This window comes from Heterocephalus glaber, unplaced genomic scaffold, assembly GCF_053883595.1.
Source record: "Heterocephalus glaber isolate CG9 unplaced genomic scaffold, H.glaber_assembly_v1.0 deba00001465, whole genome shotgun sequence".
Lineage (NCBI taxonomy): Eukaryota > Metazoa > Chordata > Mammalia > Rodentia > Bathyergidae > Heterocephalus > Heterocephalus glaber.
The window spans coordinates 18,264,367-18,288,123 of NW_028258312.1; the positions used below are offsets into that span (position 1 = coordinate 18,264,367).

At 41.4% G+C, this 23,757-nt stretch overlaps 1 protein-coding gene across 1 annotated transcript in view; it reads left to right on the forward strand.

The window, feature by feature from the left end:
- The first annotated feature begins 19,260 nt into the window (after positions 1 to 19,260).
- Positions 19,261 to 23,757, forward strand: part of Ell2 (elongation factor for RNA polymerase II 2) — a 70,327-nt gene continuing 65,830 nt past the window's right edge. The window contains exon 1 of the mRNA XM_004841706.4: positions 19,261 to 19,577. Coding sequence (XP_004841763.2) covers positions 19,431 to 19,577 — 147 coding nt within the window. The 5' untranslated portion in view covers positions 19,261 to 19,430. The remainder of the gene's footprint in view (positions 19,578 to 23,757) is intronic.

Genomic DNA, 23,757 nt, shown 5'->3' on the forward strand with positions numbered 1-23,757 from the left:
AAGGGGTAGATTCTAGTTCTTACACCTACATCTTTCCCATTCAAGGTCTGATGCTCTCACTACCAGTGGTTCTCGACACTGGCTGCATATTGGCTTGTGGTGGCATCTTCCTGGGACTGGTGGTATAGCTCAGCAGCAGAGCACTTGCCTAGCATGCATGAATCCCTGGGTTTGATCTCCAGCACTAGAAAAAAACCCAGAAATAGCCGGGCCCAAGTCCCCAGAAATGTTTATTTAGTTGGACTGGGGCAGTGCCCTTGCACATGCATGTCTCCAAAATGCCCACTGCACCACACCACTGACAGACTGAGGCCCCTCCTCCAGTGGTGGGAAACCATTTCTGAAAGGGAGCTGTGGAGTTCCACCTCTACTCTTCTCTTCCTCATGGTTAACAGCTACAGCAGGAAAGGGAGTCCTAGGCCTTCATTTTGCAGATCAGAGAGTGAAGGTGAGGTCACAGAGCTGGTGTTTACGATACAGCTCAGATCAGGGACCTGGGATTGGGGTGCAGGTAAAAGCTCCAGCTTCTGGGTTCAAGAATCCTCAGCTCAGGGACTCAGAGTCCCAGGCAGCAGCAAGACGCCTGAGGACAGCCATAAACTGCAGTTGTGCAGCACTTCCAATATCTGGAGGTGGGGACTCTTCTTCTCCCAGTCGTCTGCTTCACCCTCTCCAGCCCCTCTTCCTGTCTGCTGTGCAGCACCCTTCAACCTGTCACAGTTCCTTCCATGGCTGTGCCCCCACCTGGCCCATGGTATGCAAGTGTTTAAAGGTATGGCTGTGAAATGAATGGAAGCAGATTTTAGAATTCAAAAGACTGGGATTATGTTCCATATGGGTCTGGAAATCTTGGATAAATAATGCTTTAAAATTTAAATACAAAAGGCCTTTTTCAGAGCCTTTGCACTTAACTCAGAAGAGTGGATAAAGAAAATGACAGAAATCCCTAGGACAGCCTTATTTTTTGTTTCAGAGACTGAAAAGGCTTGAAAGTGATGACATAAGAAGAGAAAGTGAAGACACTGACAAAATGTTGAACAGAAGAATGCCTATCATACCTGTACAAAACCCAGGAGTACAGTTAACTACAAGTAACCCATGTCTGTCCATGCCTGAAGTTAGAGGACCATTAAGTCAAGATCTAGGGGTTGAGAAAGCCAACAACTGAAATGGTTGAAGGAAAATGCCACCAAAATAGAAAGTGCTGGTGTCACCACTGCCCCTCAGACTAGCTAATTCTTTCTGCTATACATTAAAGGAGTAAAAATAAAAATAATTTGTGTTTTAGCATATCCTTGAGAAGGATGTGTGGTTGTAAAATGTGCTGGGGAAATCATCTTTCCATTCAAGTACTCAGCACAGCTGCTCCAATAAGGAGTCTGTGTATGCTCTGAAGCTCAGTGAACTTGTGTTCTGAGAATTTGCCTTTAGAAGTAAAGGCTCTGAAAGCCATCAGCAAAAATTCTCAAACATGATTGCAGCAAATGCCTTCAAACAGAAACAGCTAGTCTGTTGACAAGTGCCTCTCAGAAGGAAGAACTTCAATTCTCTTAAAACAAAATCACCAGTCATTCTTATGGGCCTGCTACTTACAAAAGTAGGGAAATACATAGATTTTTTTCCAAGCTACAGGTGCAGATTCAAAAATTAGTTTGTACCAGTTGATTTTGCTTCCATAACATAAAACAACCCCAAGGGTGCAGAAAGAATTACCAAGGTATTTAGAGATGTGAAAGAAGATAATACTAATAGAAAAAGCCATTTCAAATATATTGACTTCAATTTCAAGACATGGCTTCTTTAAAAACCAAAACAAAAAAAAAGCTTATCTGTTTGCTTCCCCCGGCCTCTTTTTCTTTCTTAATAGTAATATAAGCCCAAAGTTTACAAATAACACAGAGATATATAAAGTCAAATACTGAAGTCTTGTAACATGCATCTACTCCCAATCCTACTCAATATCCTCAAAATTTTTAAACTATTGACTATATCTTAAATGGTTAAAGAAACATGGTATCCAATATTGAAATGCCCTAAGAAAGTCTTTTTCCCCCTAAGAAAGTCTTTTTCTCTGGTCTTAAATTTTCCATTCGGGGACAGCTGTGTAAGCAAAAGAACCTGAGACAGAGACTCGAACAATGGAAGTCTGACTCCTCATTTCTTCCCAACCAGGTTTGTGCTTTTGAACAAAGCATTTTTCCTCTCTGGTATTCTTTTCCCTTTTCTGCGAAGTAAGGGAGATAAAACTGCTGATTCTTGGCTTGCTTCCTACCCAAAACATCTTCACAATCAATATTTTTTGGTAACTACTCTAAAAAATGTTTTAAAGCCAGGTAAAATTCATTTTAATAATGCATTTTATTCATACTAGCATATTAAAAATAGTATAATTTCAACATATAATCATTTAAAATCATTAATATTTTGATAATATTTTTAACAGTTTACTTTTCAAACTAGGTCTTCAAAATCTGATGTCTATTTAACACAAGATATCTCAGTTTAGATCAGCCTTATTTCAAGTTCTCAGTGGCCACATATAGCTGATTGCTACTGTTTCGAACAATGCATTCTAATACTAGTGCTGGACATTGTTCCATACAGATTCTATTTTTGGTGAGAAGTTTACTTTCACATCTCTTTACTAAAGCCTCTGCTGCTCCCTCCCCTAAATCATTATTACTGTTTGTCATTTATTGGCAAAGTTTAACTATGGCAACAAAATGTAGAACCTACCTAAATTACTCAGAGAGTTTTCAGTATCTGACCTTTGATTAATACTGATGCTATTTCCCCATAATAAATTTGGTCTTCAAGTGAATTTTTCTTGTCTGACTGAGTCATTCCTATTGACCTTCAGATTGTTTACTCAGAACTTCACAGAACAATTAGGGTATAGTATCGTTGTTGATTAACAATTTGAAAAATACCTGAGCCTTTTAAAAACCAGACTAAAATTCTGGTGGACCTAAAGGGCTAACATTTCTCTTTTTTTTTTTTTTTTCCAGAAACCAGCCTCCTGCACCCCATCAATCATGTTCTGTGCCTCTCACCCTCTCACTAAAAAACAAAAAGATCCCCTAAAGCATCAACAAGCAGTGAAAGTTTAGTGGGTCAAATATTATTTAAACACCGCACTGGTTTCCCATAAGTTCAAGAAATATTCTTGAATACCCTCCACAGGCCACAGGCTATGCTTAGTGTTGATGATTCCCGATCTAGTGGTTTAATTTTAAAGGTTCATATAGGCTCATTATCAGAGACTCTTGCATGTTGAGTATTGAGGCAGAGAAGACATAGGTTTGTGTTATAGGTATCTTTTCATATAGATGAGCCTTCCCCCACAATCTGACACATTCTCAAACTGGTTCCTTTCTAACCCTTCAAATCTATTCTACCTGTAAAACAAAAATATACTAAAATATGCTACATATCATTTTTGGCATATGCTATAAATCAAAAAGTAGCACATATTCATTGTAAAAGAAAATAGTCAAATAAATCAGAAGTCTATAAGATAAACAGTGAAAATTCTCCCCTGTCTTACTGCATTATCCTCAGGTGCCCCTCTCTTTAAAGGTAATGACTTTTAGAGTTGTATTGAAGAATTCTCCAAGCATATATAAATACATATGGGCATTGTATATGCCTCTTATACACATAGAAACACATATGCAAGTTTTGAGAAAGTATTTTTAAGGTAACATGATTATGAAAAAAATTCAAGTAATACAGAAGCATATTAAAGTGGAGTATTTTCACATACAATATTTCAGTGGGTACTTTAAAATAAAGAACACATGATTATCGAGAACACATGATTATGCAAATTGTAAAATACAAAGTGAAATTTCCCTGACTCCATATTCCTACAACCCAAAAGTAATAACAAATGTCCATAGTTCTTTTCATGTGTATTTGGATCCCTTGTGAAATATTCTGTGTATGTAAGAAACACCTCACACAGTTATGACATATGCTTTCCAGCACTTCTCACTGTGAAGTCTAATATTCACATAGATAAGTGTACAAAACCACAAAGTGAACCCCCTTGCAGTCACCACCCAGATCAAAAAGTAAAACAACATGAGTCCTCTGGAAGCCTCCTCCCGATCCTAATCACTGCCTCTCCCAGCCTCTTTATCAAGGATTTCCACTATCCTCACTTTCAAGTCATCAGTTCTTTTTCTTTCTAAAGGAAAAGGGGATACATTCAAACCACAGCAAGGACTATGCTCATCTTCTTATATATTTAGCACTTCTTAAATTCATTTATACAACTGAGCCACTCCCAAAATGACTATTAGTGACTGTTTAACCCAGTTTGTGTTGCTGTATGTACCACAATTCCTGACACTGGAAATTTATAAGTAAGAGAGTTTATTTGGCTTATGAGTCTAAAGAATGGAGAGTCCAGGATTGAGGGGCCACATCGGGCGAGGTTCTTCATGCTGTGTCCTAGCATGGCAAAAGGCATGGCCCAGCAAGAGACAGCAAGGCCAAACTTGCTTTATAACAACTCAACTCCCATGAGAACATTAATCCATTTATATGGCAGAGCCCTTGCGACCTCTTCACCTCTTAAAGTTCTCATTTCTCCACACGGCTGCACTGGAGATTAAGCTGCCAACACAACTTCAGGGGATACTTTCAAACCAGAGCAACGACTGCTCATCTTCTTATGTATTCAGCACTTCTTAAAATCATTCATACAATTTAAGTACTCATTGAGCCACTCCCAAAAAAGATAATTAGTGAACTGAAACTAATTCTCTTTGAAACCTTTTTGAGATCCTATACTTTTTTTCATAAATAATTTTATATCCCTGCCTTTTTAACTCTTCCCCATAAATAACTTACTGATGAATTTACAATGATAGTCTGAAAAACACCCATTATTTATTCTTTCTAATCTTGTTTTTCCGCCCTAGGAAATATCAATCTTCCTTTTATATTATTTAGCGTATGTCATGTATAACTAAAGAGAAGGATAAAGCTTAAAAATTATTTTGACTGGAAAGGTGCTTTCAGTAATTTTATTTAATGGGGTAAATATAAGTTTTTATCTGTTATATGACTTGAATTTGAACAGCATGCAATACATAGAAGAATTGGTATATAAAGTTCTTAATTGTGGAGTTGCAGGGGATTTAGCTTTCTTTTTTCTATTTCTCTGCATCTTTCTAGTTTATCTGCAGGGACTATTACAGGGAACATTAGCAACATTACATGGTGAGTCCCTAATGCCTCTCATATTCATTATTCTTTAATATGAACCACTTGAATTTGTTTCCGAAAAGTACTTTGATCTTGTGGATACTGCCAGCAGTTCATTTCAAAGAGTGATAAAACTGAGTGTGAATTTCCTACATTTAAGAAGTGTTAATTCATTCAGTAGCACAATTAAGTCGCCACCTGATAACCCAATTCATTACAATGCATCAGACTTCAGATATCCAATTAATTTACTCTTCTATTCTATGTGAGCACACAGACCCTGACTTATTTAACTGAATCTTATTACGTGGGGGGACAGGGATTTCCGTATAATGTTATAAGACAGTGAGTCAAAGCAGCCTGAAAACTCGTTATATTTTCAACTGAAAAATTGCTTGACTTAGAATCATGAAAAAAAATCTACCATAATCAACTGTATTCAGTATGGACTTAATATTAATGTGTTGTGCTTCCAACAGTTTTCAAATAACTTCTGATTTCCTAGTGTTTTCTAGACAGAACATTGGCTATAAAAGGAAAGGCCAGGAACATGAACATGTAAGTCTCTGATACTACTAATTAGTCCAGACTTCAGGAATTATCAAGTACAGTCACTCTCAATCCTAGCTGCATTCTAAAGTCACCTGGGGAGTTTTTACAAGATAATGATGCCTGAGCCCTATCTCAGAGCAATTTGTACAAAATCTTGGGATGGGGCTTGGGCATGGTATCTATTTTATGTGTGCCAGGCACAGTTCCAAGTGCTTCTCTATGTTCAATCATTTTAATACTCTATCTCATGATATAAATACTATTGTCACCTTTACTTGTGATCCACTGAGGCTTCCTTAAGTACATTTACTTAGCCCAGTCAAACAAGTAAGTGGCAGATCCACGATCACACACAGGCTCCATGACAGCCTGGATTTTGCTATCTGTTCTGATAGCCTGTTAACCTATCTTCCAGGCCCTTCCAGAATTCTACCAGATAAAATATAGCCAGAGACAAACAAATAAAGAAATACAGACTGATTCTTAAGGAGAGTGAAAGGCACTAGTGTAAGTAGGTGACCAAAATCATGTAAATATTACACACTGTAAACATGTCCTAATAAACACTTTTTACACTTGATCTTAGCCAGAAGGCCGAGAAGCAATAATAAACACTTTTTAAAATAAAGAGAACAATTTTTAAAATAAATAAATAAATACTGAAAAAAAAAAAAAAACAGAGACAATTAAAATCAAGACAGCAGATTCTGGCTAGTGGTGATCAGGAATGAGTTACTCAGATAAACAAGGATTCTTTTAGGACTCAGAAGACTGTCCAAAGGCTCTAAAACTGGGGATCCTACAGTTCAAATTCAGAAGTTTCATAGGTCAGGTACATACAGGAACCATAAGTACAAGGATTCATTCCAACCAGAAGGAGTAACCTTTGGCTTAGGGTTCTAATTCTGTGCAGTCTAGTACTATGAATATGAACACCAGGTCACTAAATCTGATTCCCTTTGCTACCTACATACAGAAAGAACCAATTTACGTCATATTCATTTGTGCCATTGCTTTAAGTCAAGACACTAGAAGTGCTCTGTCTTACTTCAATAACAACAAAAGGAGGAAAAAAGTCTATCAAAAATATGTTTAAGCTGTTGATGTGGGCAGGTGGAAACAATGCAATGCTAGGTCTACAGAGTAGCTGATGGAGAGTCTGGATTTTGATTGCTTGTGTTTGATGGGGTTTTCAAACTACTTTTCAAAGTAGGCCATCAGTGCCTCCCTGAATTAGAGGAGGAGGACTCTCTAGGGACTCCTGCTGCGTTTTAAGAAACGCCCTTTGGAGAACAGTGTGCCTTATCCCCAGAAAGGAGAGTGCCCTTGAAGATTGCAAGCAACAACTTCTATCTTGTCTTCAGCAGGACCAGAATAGGGTGGAGCTACAGGATTTGACTCCCCCCTGGATATTGTCAGGGGACCAATTACTATATTCACAGCTAACTTAATGGGATCCTGAGTAACATCATTAAGGGCACAGTAGGCAATAAATGATTATGAAAGAAGCTTGTGAAATTCCCCAGGTATCTATGCCTCGTCTATCTCCCTTATCTAATACCATCTGTGGACACACAGATGACCTGGAAATGGAAATTGTGTAACTAATAACTTCTAATTGAAAGAGATCTAACTTAAGTCTATGTACACTGTTCACTGGATGTTAAACCTTAGTTTACATCTAGGGACTCTAAACTCATTACTAATGTCCTTGGAACGCTGAAGCTCAATCACCAACTTATATAAAACTTACTTGTGCTAAGTGAAATGGTATTTTAAAAATTCAGTTGAAGGGTAATAGTTTTTGTTAGGAGAATCTTGCAAGGGTGCCAGGCAAAGTGAGGTTGTTAAAATGCAGATTCTTAGCCACTTCCCAGACCTACTAAATCCAAACCTCTGAGGCCTGGAGCACAGGCACCTAAATTTTAACAAGCTCCCCAGGTGATTATTATGTATACTAAAGTGTGAGAGCTTCTACCCTAGGTGGCCCCAATCCAAGGCTAAAAAAATCACTTGCCATTATGAAATGTTATAAAATATTGAATTTCTAGCGCAATTTTAATTGGCTAGAAGAAACCAGCACTTCCTAGGATTAGAAAAATTTCAGCTGTAATTTGACTTGTGTTTGGAAGTGTGATTCTTCATGTAGAAAAAGATTTCTATAATGATGCCGAAGAGATCTCACCCATCCTTACAGGGCTTCCCATCTCTCATGCACAGTACTGCTACTGTGTTACTGGTATGTCTCAAACTTGCTCAGTCATTCTGCTTCCATGATTTGCTCTCTCATCTTCTAAGGACAGTGTTAATTTTGATTAATTTATAAAAACCAGTACACCTACCTGGGCGTGGTGGTGCACGCCTGTAATCCCAGCACTCTGGAGGGTGGGGAGGCTGGGAGTTCAAAGTCAGCCTGGGCTACATAGTGAGTACAAGACCAGCCTGAACTACATAGAGTGACCCTGTCTCAGAAAAGCAAACAAAACAGTACACCTTTCCCTTATTGATATTTTAAAATGTATTATTCTTACATTGTTCTTTTCAGTAAGTTTACAATAGTTATCCCTATGGTAGTAAATGGCTCAAAGCCTTTAACAAATATTCTTTTAAAAATATTCACAAGTATATCAGAGCTAAGAAAAATGTCAAAAATGATACAAAACAGGATGAAATTGGCTTCAGCAGCCAAAGAGAAAGGCCATGCCCTCAAGGTATCCCTTCTAGCACTCAATTCTTCCACCAAATCCAGATGTAACAAATCATATCTTGAGCAGGGAATATTTTGCCTTTGGGGGAATATCAGAAGCCAGAAAGCTTGGAAAATTATTAAGAACTGCTATCAGTACTTTTTGTGGAAGTTGCTGTGCTTGTTTGTTTTTCAAGGAGAAATAACAGCTCGTACAAACACTTGATGAAGATAACATTTATTTATGCACTGAGCTCACACAGTGACTGGAAACTGGAATGTACCTGTTAAAAAATAAAAAGTTCAATTGCCAAGGCATTAGAAATCAAACTGCTTTCATATAGAAAATTCTCCCAATCAGACACTATTCAGACTGCCTCTATTAGCATCGCTTCTCAAAAGGCAGAAATCTTAAATGGGATGAATCATAACAGCTGGTTCTCACCAACCGCCACTCTGCCAGACAGGAAACTGGCTTATCAATGGGTGCTCAGGCAGCCTGTCAGGGCCTGGAAGAGGTGGCGGCTCCCCGGGAAGCCCCTCCAGGGGATTTCTGCAGATGGTAGTGTAGTAGATGGTTCTTTGAAATTTTTTCATTTTGACTTTGATCCTGAGAAAATACAAGTTAAATGCCATAGTGCATAGGGGTCTTTTTCTAACAGTGGAAGGGATAAAAGTGCATGGCTACAATTTATTTTGAATTTATAATTAATTATAAACTGAATGAGGACTGAAGACATTAAAAATGCTGAGAAATATCTATTTGCTTGGATAAGAAGATTGAAAAGGAAATTGGCTAAAGTGCTTCACAAAATTCCTTTCTAGCAGAGGTGTGCAAAAGCTAATTCTACTATCAAGCAACAATTGACAGTGTGGTACTGGCAACAGGATAGGCCCAGAGCAATACAGAATCCAGAAATAGGCCCACACAAATACTATAGCCAATTGATTTTTGATATAGGTGCAAAGTCAATTCAATAGAGAAATGACTGTCTTTTTGTAACAAATGTTGCAGATTCAAATGCCAGAAAGTAAATCTAGACACATGTCTCACACAAAAGTTAACTTAAAGGGTCCACTGACCTAAATATTCACGTAAAACTTTTTGCTTTGCAAAAGACACTTTGAGGAAATGAAAAAAACAAGCCACAGAATGGGGGGAAATATTTACAAACCACATATTTGACAAAACATTTATATCCAGTTTATATGAAGAATTATAAAACCTTAACAACATGAGAACCCAATGTTTTAAGAGGACAAAAGATCTGGAAAAATACTTCAAGAGAGAAGACACATAGATGGCAAATAAGCACATGAAAATATGCTCTATAGCATTAGTCAGTGGAGAAATGCAAATTATAACCACCATGAGATACTACTATTGTTTAAAAGAAAATCTGAGACCAGTTAAATTTAATGAAGATAGCTGGGCATGGTGGCTCATCCCTGTAATCCCAGCTCTCAGGAGGCTGAGGCAGGAGGATCACTGAGAGTTCAAGGAAGCTTCAGCAACATAATGAGTTCAAGGCCAGCCTGAAATGCATAGTAAGACCCTGTCTCAAAAAAATTTTTTATATGATATTCTTGATAAGGTAAAACAGTGATGGAAAAGAGTTAGGTGGTTTCCAGGAATTAAGAGTGGTGGAAGGAAAGTCTGACCACAAAGGGATTATATATTTTCAAGGAGTTTGTTGGGGGTAATAGAACAGTTCTGTTTGTCAAATGTTTAAAACTCTATAACAAAAAGAATGAATTTTATTGTATGCAAATTAAAAATAACTTTTTTAAAGTTTATTTTGAGCTAACACGATTATTTTACAGTACAGTTTTTTAAGATGATTATCATTACAAACTCAAGAAATGCCTTCAAATTTTCTATTTTTAAGGTAAATTTCCAGTGTTATGCTTCTGTTTTGGCAAATATTCAAAAATAACATTCACCGGATCTGTTCAAAATTATGTGCTTAGAGTGAGTATATAACAAAAAAAGGTTAATTTTAAAATCACATGATAGATTTTTTTTTTAAATAGACTCAGGAACCAAAAAATGAGGCAGATGCTTGCAAAGTCAAAACCTATTTAGCACAGACTTCTTCCTTCATGCAAAATACATTTTTCAACATCTGACAAAGATAAGTTGTGCTACTTGGCTTTCTATACTATAAAAGTTTAATCTGATCTGCTGGCTCCAGTATCAGTATTTTCACCAGGATTCAGAGTTATTACATTATCAACTTTCTGGACTGTTGTTGTTTTAAAGAAATGTGGTTATCCCTGTTAGAGTCTAATACTTTTTGGCATATAAATCAAGTCATACCTTACAATTTTCATCTTTTTTACACTGGTTCAAACCCATTTCTGTTCATTAATTATCACTAAAATTAATTTGCTATAACAATTTGAAGGTGGTATAGCTTTTAGTACTATGCAACAGTACCAGCCCTTGGACATAAATGTATTCTTTTCTTTTCCCAGGTAAGTAACATTTCCTAGGACTAAACTGAAATGTTGATCACTCTAGGATAGATAATATGTGCTGTATACTCAGAAAACTTTTATGCAGTGAGTACATGGCTATTACAAATAGCAATGATCTTTTACTAAATACTTTTTGCCAATTATCATATAAGCATCACTGTTCATTATTTCTTTTCTTTTCTTTTGGTTTTTGAGACAAGGTCTTGCTTTGTAGTTCAGGCTGGCCCTGAACTCGCTATGTAGCCCAGTCTGGCCTTGAACTCGAAGTGATCCTCCTGCCTCTGTCTCCAGAGTGCTAGGATTACAGGCGTGCACCACCATGCCCAGCCCATTATGTCACTGGTATACCCTATTTCACTCCCAAATAATTCAGAGCCTCCTCTGATTTTTGGTCTCCCTGCTTACTCTCCCCAATAATCTCTTTAAGTCCCTGTACTTTCCAGATAAAAATGCCTTCAGGCTCCCCAATTACTGCTCACGACAGTGAATGGCCACCTATCTTCCACCATAACATACCCAGTGGATGAGGTATGCAAGGTCAACACATTCCATGTGCACCAAGTAAGTGTGGTCCCTAAGGAGCAGCTATTAGGTCCACTGCCTCATCCTCTGAATGTAAGCAACTGAGAGTGATGCTACCACTGGGAGAAACTTGGAAATATAGAAAAGGGGACACACACACACACACACACACACACACACACACACGTCAGGCGTAAGATACTTGTGCCAGTAACAGTGGCCCACTATAGTCATACTTCTAAACAGGAAAGAGGTATGAAGCCATTAGGGTGGGCATGGGATTTGGGAGAACATCCCGATTCTTTCCCATCTTATCCCCTTACCTTACAACCTGGCTCAGAAAACGTGTCCAATTCCACATTTCTAATTATTACTGCATGGGGTTGACAGTGAGGCCCAAGACCCACATTTTCAAATGTTCAGCCAAACACTGAATCCACCAATACTTCTAATTTAAAACCATCTCCTTCTCCTCCTGATTTCCTTATTCTTTTTCATATCATGTTGTCTTCTAGGAAACCAAACTTAAAACTAGTAGTTATCTGATTCCTCATACTCATTCATCTCACATGTTTAAATAAAGTTGCCAAATCGACCAACTCTACCTTCAGAAGGCCTTTCATAGCCTCCTTCTCTTTTCCATTCTTACAATTTGCAACTGAACACAGAGCTTCATGACTGTTTTCCCTGAGTTTCCTTTTTCCAGTATCCCCAGTCCAATCTATTTCTCATACTGCTGTCACCTGGCTAGTCCCAACCCAGAATGGATCACACCACTTCCTGGTCAAAAGCTTCCAGTGTTTCCCCACTGTTCTTTAACCCAATATTGAAAGCTTTCTTCACAATCTGCTACAAATTCCTTTATGTGCCACTTAAATCAGTTTACTCTCTATTCCCCAAATACTCCGTGATGCCTCATAAGATCCTCCAACAGACATGTTTTAATACTGCCATTTTCGCAGCTGCACACCTGTGACATTCCAATGCCAAATCTCCCATAATGATTTTCATAATTTGCTGAGCTGAATGATTTCTAGCAATCAGAACTTCTACATTACTGAATTAGAGCTTATATGGTATTCCACCGAATATGTCTTGTCCTTACATTTTATACCTTCTCTTACACTAGTGTGCCTTGTTCTAATTCTGTAAATATTTTAATTCTTCTTGATTTTTCTAAACTCTAAAGCAATAGCAAAAGCTCGCCGAAGAGGAGGCCATAACAGGTCCAAATATCAAAGATGATAAATATGATGCTTGAATAAATGGCTACTTGAAAAAAGCTACAACTGTAACTCTCTAAACTGAATCAGAAAAATCTTCTGCATTCATAGGTGTGATATATTTCTTCTCTACTATTTGCATAATGCATTCTGGAAATCATATCACAAAGTAAATGGTATTTACTTAATCCTAATCCTATAGGAACACCTAATCCTACAGGAACAAGTGATACTATTCAGGTGCTTTTGACAGAAGGCTCATTATCAGATAAATCACAGATACAAACAACATGTAATAGAATCAGTAAACCAGGGGTGGTGGTACACACTGGAATGCCAGCACTCTCGGAAGGCTGAGGAAGCATTTTGGAAGGACTGCAAGTTCGAACCCAGCTTGGGCAATTTAGTGACTTAGTGAAGTGAGACCCTGCCTCAAAACGTAAAAAAAAATATAAAGGACTGGGGTGTAGTGCAGTCCAAAGGCCGTGGGTTCAATCCTAGTAACACATGCAGACAAGACATAACAACTGTCAATCTTTATAATAATGTAAAATTGTAATCTGAGCTTTTACAAGTAGGCACCTATGTCCTATGCATATTCATTATACTAAGACTTCTAGTGTATCACAAATATATATGCCATACATAAAAACAGAATTAGCATTCCTAAATCCCACTAAAGCCACTATACTAGCAACAATAAACCAAATGGGTTGTTTTATTTGCCTTCTTGCTATTTGGAAGGACATTTGATATTTGGTGTAGAGGGAGGGAGACAAATGGCACATCTTGCTTTCAAGACCAACAACTAAACCAGCCCCTAACACGTCCAAGGAAGTAGAATGAATCGTTTTCTCTTTATTAATTCATTTTGACAACCTAACATACTCAGACCTTAGAGTCATGTCCAAAGGTAGATGTACTGGATTTGAAAAAGGAAATCTTAGGTTCTGGTTTGACTCAGTCACCTGTCAAGTAGGTGATATCCAGGCTCTCTGAGCTTTGGTTATCTCAAAGGTAACAAGAGTATAAAACAACAGCTAACCTCACAGAGTTATAGAGAAAATTCATAGATAATATAACTTAAATGCTTTGTAAGCCACAAAGCCCCATTAGAATAAGCTATTAATAATTATGGGTATTAGCCAGGCATGGTGGTTGTGCACACCTGTAATCCCAGCACTCAGGAGGCTGAGGCAGGAGGATTGCCAGAAGTTCAAGGCCAGCTTGGGCTACATAGTGAGTTCAAGGCAGCCTAAACTACAATGTGAGACCATGTCACACACACAAAAAAAAGAATTATTGGTATTGTTCTTGATGTTGATAACATTTGGCCCACAATTAGCATATTTAAAAGTCATATTTGAACAGATATTCCACTACCTAACCCCTCAGTTTATTTAGAAATACATGTGCTCATTTTCAGCATAAAACAGCATGGGTACTAAAGTCACTCTTTAGTACTCCTCCTTAACAGGGCCTATCTGACAGCTGTTAGGGCACTTTGCACTATGCTGAAAAGCCGTAAAACAATTATCAGGTGTGAGAAAGAGGCACTTAGCTCATTACACTGTGCATTGTGGACAGGACATTTCCCTCAAGAAAGAAGGAAAATTTTCTTGGTTTTCAGGAGGATTAAATCTGATTTTTTTCTTTCCTCCAGAGGACATACAACTTCCTAAAGGCTGCTCTTCAAGTGAGGAAAGGTGAGAGAGAAGGAAACTGAGGAAGGGTTGGAGAAGGCTGAGTGTCCATCATAGGAAGCAAGAGTGTGCTGTTTTCAATATATCTGAAAGCATGAGAGGCAGCCCTGCCCAGGCAGCCTTCCTCCTGCTCCAAGAGTGAAGGAGGGATTAGAACAGGAGAGGACTGCAGTGGTGACTGAGGCACAGGGCAGATGGGACTTGCCCGGAACCTGAACCCCAATATTTTCCCTAGAAGCGGGGTACTTGGAAGACTAAGATGAGAGAGGTGGCTGTTCGGGGAAGCACAGCTTGTGGGCAGCAGCAGAGGTAGCCAGTCCCAGGAAGTGCACCATCCAAGTTCAGCGTCCTTGCAGGGCCCAAGAAGGAGGCTGGACTAGGTACCCTAAAGGTTGCCTGTCTCCATAGAAATGCCCGACAAGCTAGCTCTCCGTTTCAGAAAATCATGTGGATTGGGACCATTATCGTCTCTGTGACAAGAGAGCTTCATTCTCCCTTCTCATAATCCCCATCAGTGCTACCCTGAGCCTTACCCAAAATACACAAATAAAAACAGTATGTTTGCTGTGTAAACCCAGCTTCAATTCAGGTCTTCTACTTCCTTCCATCTACGTTGCACTCTACCCTAATTCTTCCTAAAGAGAAATTATTGAGCCTCTAATGGGTTATACCAGCAGTGGTGGACATAGACCAGAGCCCCTGCCCCTGTGTATTTAGGGACTTTTGTGTGATCTATAGATTTATTGTTCTACCCTTCAGTGAGATGAGGGGGCTCAGAGCCAAATTTACAAAAATTGATGATGATGATGCAATGTGACATTTCTTACATGGATTAGGATAAAAAAAATTCATACATGATACAATACTAATCATTTAGCTTGAAAACTGGGTTTATACAACAAACATGTACACCTTTACTGTCGGCATTACATTTTCATTCTCCATAAACAATGAAGGTTTTAAAAAACTATCAAGATCCTACTTGGGTTGTTCAAAAAAAGGAGATTTTTGTATAGAGCTAGGCAAAGTCTTGAAAGGACAGCAGCGTAATGGTGTGGGTCAAACATGATGCAGGGGAGAGACATCAGAGAGAAATTCTATACCCAGAGGGCTTCTCTGCTATAACTCCAAAGGCCCTGTGTTTTGTTTCCAAAACAAAAACCACTGTCTTGTACTACAATATTAGTGTGTATTGACTTTCTATACAGTTCAGATTAAGAAAAAACTTACAAAATTGTTAAGACAAAATGGCTTTCTGCCTCAGAAATCACTAAAGCAAACATGGAAAACTAGAAACCTATAGATTAACTCTGGCTCAAAGACTTTTAATATTCAGAAAGTATATATTTAAAATTTTAAGTAGGTGTTAACAAATATAAATCGATTCACATAAAAATCTTTGTTTTCTAGCTTTTTTTGAAAAATCAGATTTGGGCCCCTATATATTCACCTGGCAACCATCAGCTGGACCAAAAAAACCCACTGAGTTCTTTAAATACCCCCAGCTCACCAGTCTAGCACCTTCAGTCCCTGGTCTGTTTCATTCATTTGTGTACCCAGTGGTTCCCAAAGGTATCTAAATTGGTGACCTCAGCATCAAAAATGTCAGAAATGATAACGCAACTAGGAATGAGGGATACCCCAGCTTCTGAAGACCAAAGAAGACCTCGATGTTTCCACAGCCTCTGACTGACTGCACTGCACACTTATCCATCAGAGGTAGAGCAGATCTTGTGTCTACTTACTTTTTTGTATTTTGCCAGTGCTGAACTACCTGATAAGGCAGATTTCCTCTCAGTTAAATTAAACAATAGCTACTAGCTACTCAGTGTACATAGGTACCAAAAGGACACTTAAAGAGCTGATTCAGAACCTAACTCTTCTGATTATAATAGGTTACGCAGGTTGCTCTTAAATTAATGGGTTTCCATTTCCTTATTCATAAAATGAATGGGTTCTACTAGAATGACCATTGAGATCACTTGTAGCTGGCCTCTCCCCATCTATACCATTTCACTTATCTAGAATCTATTGTACTTGGCCTTTGTGAGATGCTGGAGTTTCACCACCTCCACAAACCTTCTTCAGACTTCTTTCTTTGAATCTTTGAGCTTATCACCAACACCATCCAAATTAGCATTCACTAATACTCTAGTTGTTTTGCTTTGAGTATAGCAGTTTATTTGCCACATTCAAACAGAAAATTAGAGGCTATGAAGCTTGATTTTCAAATCCTCCACAGCCTGTTACTTAGCTCAATGATTAATTACTGAAAGTGAATAAAGATATAGAAAATATGTATACAATAGTAACCTTCCCAAAGAGCAACTTTCATCAGCTCCCTCAAAACTAATTACCCTTATGAGCAACACAAATTGATCATCTGATTCAGGCAGGGATAATGTGTACTATGCCAATGAGACAGCAATTAGGAGACACTATTAGATTCCCATATGCCTTTGTACATAATCATAGTTTCCTTCAACAGTAAAAAAGCTCAAAAGGGAAAAAATGCAAGCAAATACTTCTATTACAGTATTACTCACTGAAAGATTTGTTACCCACTAAAATAGGTCATACGAAAAATATCCCTACCACAATTAAGAGAAAAAAATCAATTACTAGTAAGAGACCACAATTTAGACATTTGAAAACTACAATGAAAATCACCCTTGTTCCTTCCCACTCTTTGGATGTCATAGAAGTTCTGAGTAAGAGGAGACCAAGTTAGGGTGTCATGTGGGGTCATGGGGGTGGGGGTGGGATTTACCTACTTCACCGGAAAACAGTGGGATACAGGTTTTACTTGTTCTGGTCACCACGCCCCTCCAGCAAATAATTAAGGCTTTACATTTGTGGGTAACCTTCCCTATGGAGGTATTCAGTTATATATGAACTATTACTGGGGTAAGATTATTCTTTTTCTTTTCCTTTTCTTGAGACTATGTAGTTCAGGCTGGCTTTAAACTCTCTATGTAGAAGGCTGACCTCAAACTCTTGGCGATCCTCCTGCCTCAACCTTCCAAATGCTGGGATTATGGGTGTGGCCACCATGCCCAGCTAAGATTTTTAGTTTTGGGAAGCTAAGAAAACTTGCATAATAAAACTTCAATATCTCAAAGTCAAATTCTCAATCCAATTTTTTGTGATCGCCTTAATTTTCCTATTAATGTTTTAAGGTAGTTGACACTCTGTATTAATACTAACATAAACTAACATTAACAAGCTTTAACAGCTAGCTAACTTTAGTGAATTGAAATTAAGTCCATTTACAAATTACTCCCCTGTGATGAAACATTTGTGTTCCCACCTAACCCATGCAGTATAGAAAGAGAATTTGTTCTGAAATTCACATTATATTCATACAATGCAAGGGGCTGAATTGAGTGTATCTGTAGAGGGGGAAGGGATTTATTCAGGTGTGGGAAGGTGTGGATCATGGAAAAACATAGCACTAATTCCATTTAAAAGGTTATATTTAGTATTGGTTAAATATAATTTTTGCATACATTTTCCTAAGGAATCCCAACAAAAAGCAACAAGGTTTTACAATCTGAGGGTAATGATATGCGTTTTGCTTTTTTTTAAAAGCGATTTTTATTTTTAAAAACTGCCTCTCAATGTTTTCAAGCCTTTCAATTTTGTTGTTGTGGTGGTGGTGGTTGCTTTTGTTTTTGTCTTTTGAGACAGGGTCTCACTATGTAGTCCAGGCTGGCCTCAAACTCCCTATTGCTGGGATTACAGGCGCGGCTCAATGGTTTGTTTTTATCTGGTGCTTCTAACCATCCAATCAATGCATCCCCTAGGGAAGCCTGCCAGCCTACCTATACAGCCTGAAGACTGGATTAGGTTCCCTCCTTTAGCCACATCCATGCGCACAGGCCACCAGCAGAGAATGACAAGTATGCCGGGCCCCTAGCTCCCTCATTTACCTCAACGGCCCATCTCCTGGCCTTAAACCCTGTTATTTCCTTCCAGCTCCAGCAAATAAGACAGAACTCAGTTTCTTCTCACTTAGGTCAGGCCAACTCTACTCTTCCGGGGTCCTTTGAAAGGAGACACAGTACCACCAGAGAAGGGCTGCTTCTCCATAACCCACAAAAAAGGCATAATCCTGACCATATGGTGAGTTTCAGAGGAACACACTCCGATTCTATGGGTTCACAACCAGGCGCGATCCCATAAAATCGTAAAGTTGGAAAAGACCCCGAAGTTCATTTTCTGTTGTGCTGAGGCCACCACACGAAGCCCATTTAAGCTTTCGGTGGGGTTTTGTATTTAAGATGTTCCACACAAAGTAACACAGCTCCTGAAGCCTAGAGTCCATTCATTTCAAGTTCAGAGTAAAATGACGAAGGGTGTCTTCCCAATCCCATCTGCTCAACCCTAGTACTGAACTTCAGTTCGAAGAGAAGCTGTCCGGCGACTCCGCCGGCCGCGTCCTCCTCACTCAGTTCGTTGACGTCGGGGGGCGGAATCCTGACCCAGTAACCCATCATTCTCCTCTCCAAGGACCGCGACGGCAAGACCCCCGCTCCTCTCCCGACCTTGCACTACTACCCCTCAAGGAGCGGGGCTCGACTCCAAGTAACCGCAACAGGCAACCTGGACTGACACCCAATGAGCAAGGGATCCCTGAACGAGCCCGGCCAATCGCGTCCGGCGAGCCCAAACAACCAGACGTGACGTCAGGTGTGATTAAATTGGCGCGTCACCCTGACGTCAGCCTCGCCTCGCTCGGACGTCCCGTCCCGGGAGCAAAACTCCGGCGACTTTGGGCCCGGCCCCCATGAGGGAAGGTGGCCAATGAAGGCGGCCCCCAGGGAAACCGAGCCAATGAGACGCGCCCGGGGCGGGGCGCGCGGCCGAGGGTGGGGCGGACGGCGACGGTGGCAGCCCGAGGTCTGGCTGCGTGCAGTCTATGACAGTACGTCAGCAGCGGGATGGCCGTAGCTGCGGCGGCGGCTGCAGAAGTCCGAGCAGCCGCGGCCGCAGTGGACGCTAGAGCCCGAGCGGCGTCGGCGGTGGCACCCCGGGGAGTTTAAGATGGCGGCGGGGGGGACGGCGGGCCTGCGGGAGGAGCAGCGCTACGGACTGTCCTGCGGGCGGCTGGGGCATGACAACATCACCGTGCTGCATGTGAAGCTCACCGAGACGGCGATCCGGGCGCTCGAGACTTACCAGAGCCACAAGGTGAGGCGGGGCGGCCGGCCGCGCTCGGGGAGGAGAGGCCCGGCGCGGCGCCCGCGGAGCCCGGCAGGGGCGCGGATGCCGCGGCGTTGGGGGCGGAGGGCGGAGGGCGACTCGAGGACGCGCGGCCCCTGGCGGCGGGGCCGGGGCAGCCGCGGCCCGGGCGGCGGCGCGGGCGCTGCGGGACTTTCCGACGGCGTCCGCGGGTTTCCCGGCTCGCCCGGTTCCCCGGAGAGAGAGAGGCCCCGGGCCGGGGAGTGGGGCGACCGCGCCGCCTACCAGTAAAGAACTGGGCGGCGCCGGCTGTCGGCGCGTCTGTGGGCATCAGGGACCCTCAGGGACCCGGACACCGGCGCCGTGCCTGGGGGCCGGGGCGCAACTTGTGCTCCCGGGAACTTGGGGACGCAGGCGCTTCGCTGACGGGCGGGCGGGCGAGCGAAGCCCGTGTGCTCGCCGAGGCAGGAACGCGGCGCTCGGAGCTCGAGGAGGGAGGGGACGCACCTTGCAGACCCTGGGACGCGGGGCACAGGCGACGTGCGCTCCCGGAGACACCCGAGGACTCGCGCACACCTAGTGAGGGTTTTCCGGGGAAGGAAATTGGCGGAAACGCAGGGTACCCAAAGGACGCACCGCGTCCGGGGCTGACTGTGGGATTCACCGGCTAGGAGCGATCCTGAAGGTGGGAAGGTCGTACACTGAGTTCTCGCCCCCGCCCCGCCAGACTCCCGCCTCTAACCCGCGCCCCGGGGCTCTCCCGTGGACACACAGCCCGAGTGCGGGAGAGGCGCACACACAAAGACGCCGCAGCCGGAGCACGAATCCGGGAACGCTTTCCCGGTGATAAAAAGTGAGAGATGGTGGAGTACCAAGAAGAAACGCTGACAACAGGGGTACACAGTAGCCTGAGAGCAACTGGGCACATTGCATGGGAAAGGCTGTACCGTATGGGGACGGTAAAACTACTCCGAGAGGACCGAAGACCGTCTAGATGAGGGGAGAGGAAACCAGCGAGGCGTCCTTGTGACAAATAGCCCAGTCCATACCAGGGAACACACTTCAATAGATTTCATAAAGCCAGGGACCGAGGGACAGCCAGACACAGCCTCGCGTACTTAATTCAGATAAAAGTGGAGAAAAGAATTAACATCTGTTGAGCTCCCACTAGTGTCAGGCACTTTAAATGCACAGGGAGAAGACCGAGTCCCAGGCAGCGCTGCTAGTGTGAACCTGAGCCAGCTGAGCTTAGAGCGGCCCCTCCACACGCGTGCACACGGGAGGCTCGCAGCTCCGCACCCCTCGGGAACTATATGAACCCACGAGATAGGTCTGATCCAGTAGGAGAGATTCAGAGGTGAGCATACTCAGGAGGACACTCAAAGAATTGCACAGACAATGTAAATACCAGGATGCATGTGTCACCCACCGAAGGCGCTATGTTGAAAAACCGAGGCTTCCTACGGGGTTGTGGGGAAAACAACAGGGAGGAGTGCATGTGTAAGGAGAGAATACCTTACTACCCACAGTGAAATCCCAAGGGAAAAGAGCCTCAAGTATGGCTGGTATTTCAATGTATACCGGCAATAAAGATCCAGGGAGATAAAAGACATAGAAAACCGCACGTGTGCCAGTAGCTGCTCCTGCACCGGTACACCTGCAGCAGAGAGACCAGCACCAGCATGGAATGGGAGGCCCGTATGGGGAGCGCCAGGCACGGGAAGGCAGGCAGGTAGGCGGAGGAGAGAAACTAAGTCCTTCGAGATGGAGAGATAAGCTTGCCCATTCCGAGGGAAGGGCGTGGGAAGGAATGATTGTGGGAAGAAGGTAGGGCAGGAGATGGAAAAAGAAACACACACAGGTCTGGAGAGGAAAAGGTCAGCTCCCAGAAAGAAACAGGCCTAGGAGCAGAGAAAGACTGGCACACAGTGGGTGGAGAGAGGACCTCTCGCGGCAGTGGGTCAGCCACGTACCCACCTTAGGAAACAGCAGGCAAACTGTGCAGCTGAACAGTGCAATCCTCGGTGGGGAAGGGGCAGGGTGAAGAAGCCCAGGTAGGGAAGGGAGATGGTAAAGCCCAGGGTGAGTAAAGTGAGAGACACACACACACAGACACACACACTGATCTGGGGAACCACTGAATCCCAGGAAGGGAGCACAGCTTGTTTTCCTCTCTGTGTGGCCTTCATTTCTGCCTCCTGTACGCTAATATTTTCATGTGTGGGAAAACCCTACACTTATATACCAGTGTCTTCCAGGAGACAAGACATCAGAAATTCTTTCTCAACTCACCTCTTATTTCTTGATTTTTTAAAAAAGAAATTTATTAAAATTACTGAAATTAATGGCTTTGTTTGCTCTTAACTGCTTCTATTGACTATTAATATCGTTACTGACTTTTTCCATCTCTGGACATGCATATTAAAGGATCTGGTCAATTATACAGAGGCAGAAAGGGAAATGGAGAAGACTTAATTTCTAAATCCATCCACCTTTCTAAGTGTGAAGCCCCATAGATTGAGTTAGTTTCCGAATTCCCTTTCTCCTGAAAAACTGGAGGTAGAAGCAGTGACATGCTGCAACTTGGAGAGGAGATTGAATACGCTGACTTGACATATGCTGTTGGACATTATCTTCTTTCTGCCTTAACTAGCTTCTGTCACTTCAGTTCAGAAACATTTTTTTATGGGGCTTGGAAAGCCAGCTGGAATTGGGGTAAAAATGTCAAGGCCAGTGGGTTGAAAAGTGGGAAGAAGCTGAAGAAATGCCGGACTAAGTGCTGTTGGTACTTACTGCAGTATCTCTGGAGTCTTCAACTGAGCCTCTCCATATGCGCTCCCATTGCCTCTCCTCCCCTCTTAGCCAGGGCGGGGCTCCCCCGCCCCGGGCAGAATAACAGTTATCAGCAGTAGGCATCTGACTGAGCTTTCATCTTCCCCTGGAAGGATATCTATTCGGCCTTTTTCACTTTCCATCTTTGTCAGAAATAGGGTTCATGACCTGAAATTGTAGCTACTGTTTGGAAATATGTTGGCATGAGTTGGATAACAGAAAAGATTTTAGATGGTTAAGCTTGTTCTCTGTAAGGGAAAAAAATTGACAAAGAACTGCTCCCACCTTTGAATATACAGGAGGGTGTTGGATGCTGGATGACAAACAGCCTGTGCAGAGTGATGACTATTACTCCTTCTCTTCTAATGACTTTGTCAGGGCCAGAAATTGCAACAGGTTAATTTGCCACACCAAGCATCAGAGAGTTCTTTTCTGTACATATGATTTTGTCCAGTTGATTCACACCTTTACATTACCCACTTGACCTAAGGTTTCAGAGAAGTAAATTTAAGATTTTGGGAAGCTGTGATTTAAAGTGAATCGAGAAGTTCTTTAAATTCTTTAGATATAACTGAACAAAAATACTAAGTTATTAGGGTTCACAGAAACAGAATCTTTGAAAATACAGAGATCTTGGTTTTCTCAGAACACTGTTCCTCACTGTTTGAAAAGACAAACTTGATTTACCTTTATTATTCAAGTTTTCTACTTTTAGAGAGCTCTTGGGAGCTTTTCTAAATGGGTAAGGGGACAGTGTAAACACAGGACAGGAACGATGGCTGGAACATCTTCTAAAAGTTGATTTCTAGTCACTTTGAATATGGAGATGGTTTCAAATTGATTATATGTACGGTTTTGACTGGAAAGATATTTTGATGGTTTCCAGAAAAATTTAAATATGCTATTACAAATACCTAGCATATCAAGCTTTTTTCAAATGTAGATAGATGATTTTTGAATGAAAGAATAAGTCAGTAAAGTCACAAATTACAACTTTAATTTCATTTAAAATGGTATCTATGAGTGTGTGGTCTGCATAAGCCCTACTTATTTCAAATGCGCATGTGTTACTATAAATATATATTTCTTCCAAATGTGAAATTACATTTAAAATGAAAATACAAATTTTTTTTTTTTTTTTTTGGTACCGGGGATCGAACTCAGGTCCTTCTGTTTGCAAGGCAGGCACCAGAACCACTGAGCTACATCTCCGGCCCAAAAATGCAACATTTTGTAATATATTTTGGCTGATTTCCCCCAGTAATGTAGCTGGCTTTCTTTTGACATTTGAATAATACATTTATGAAACAAAAATGTTACCAAAATATTGTTTTTAGATTTGAACATTGCCTAGCCT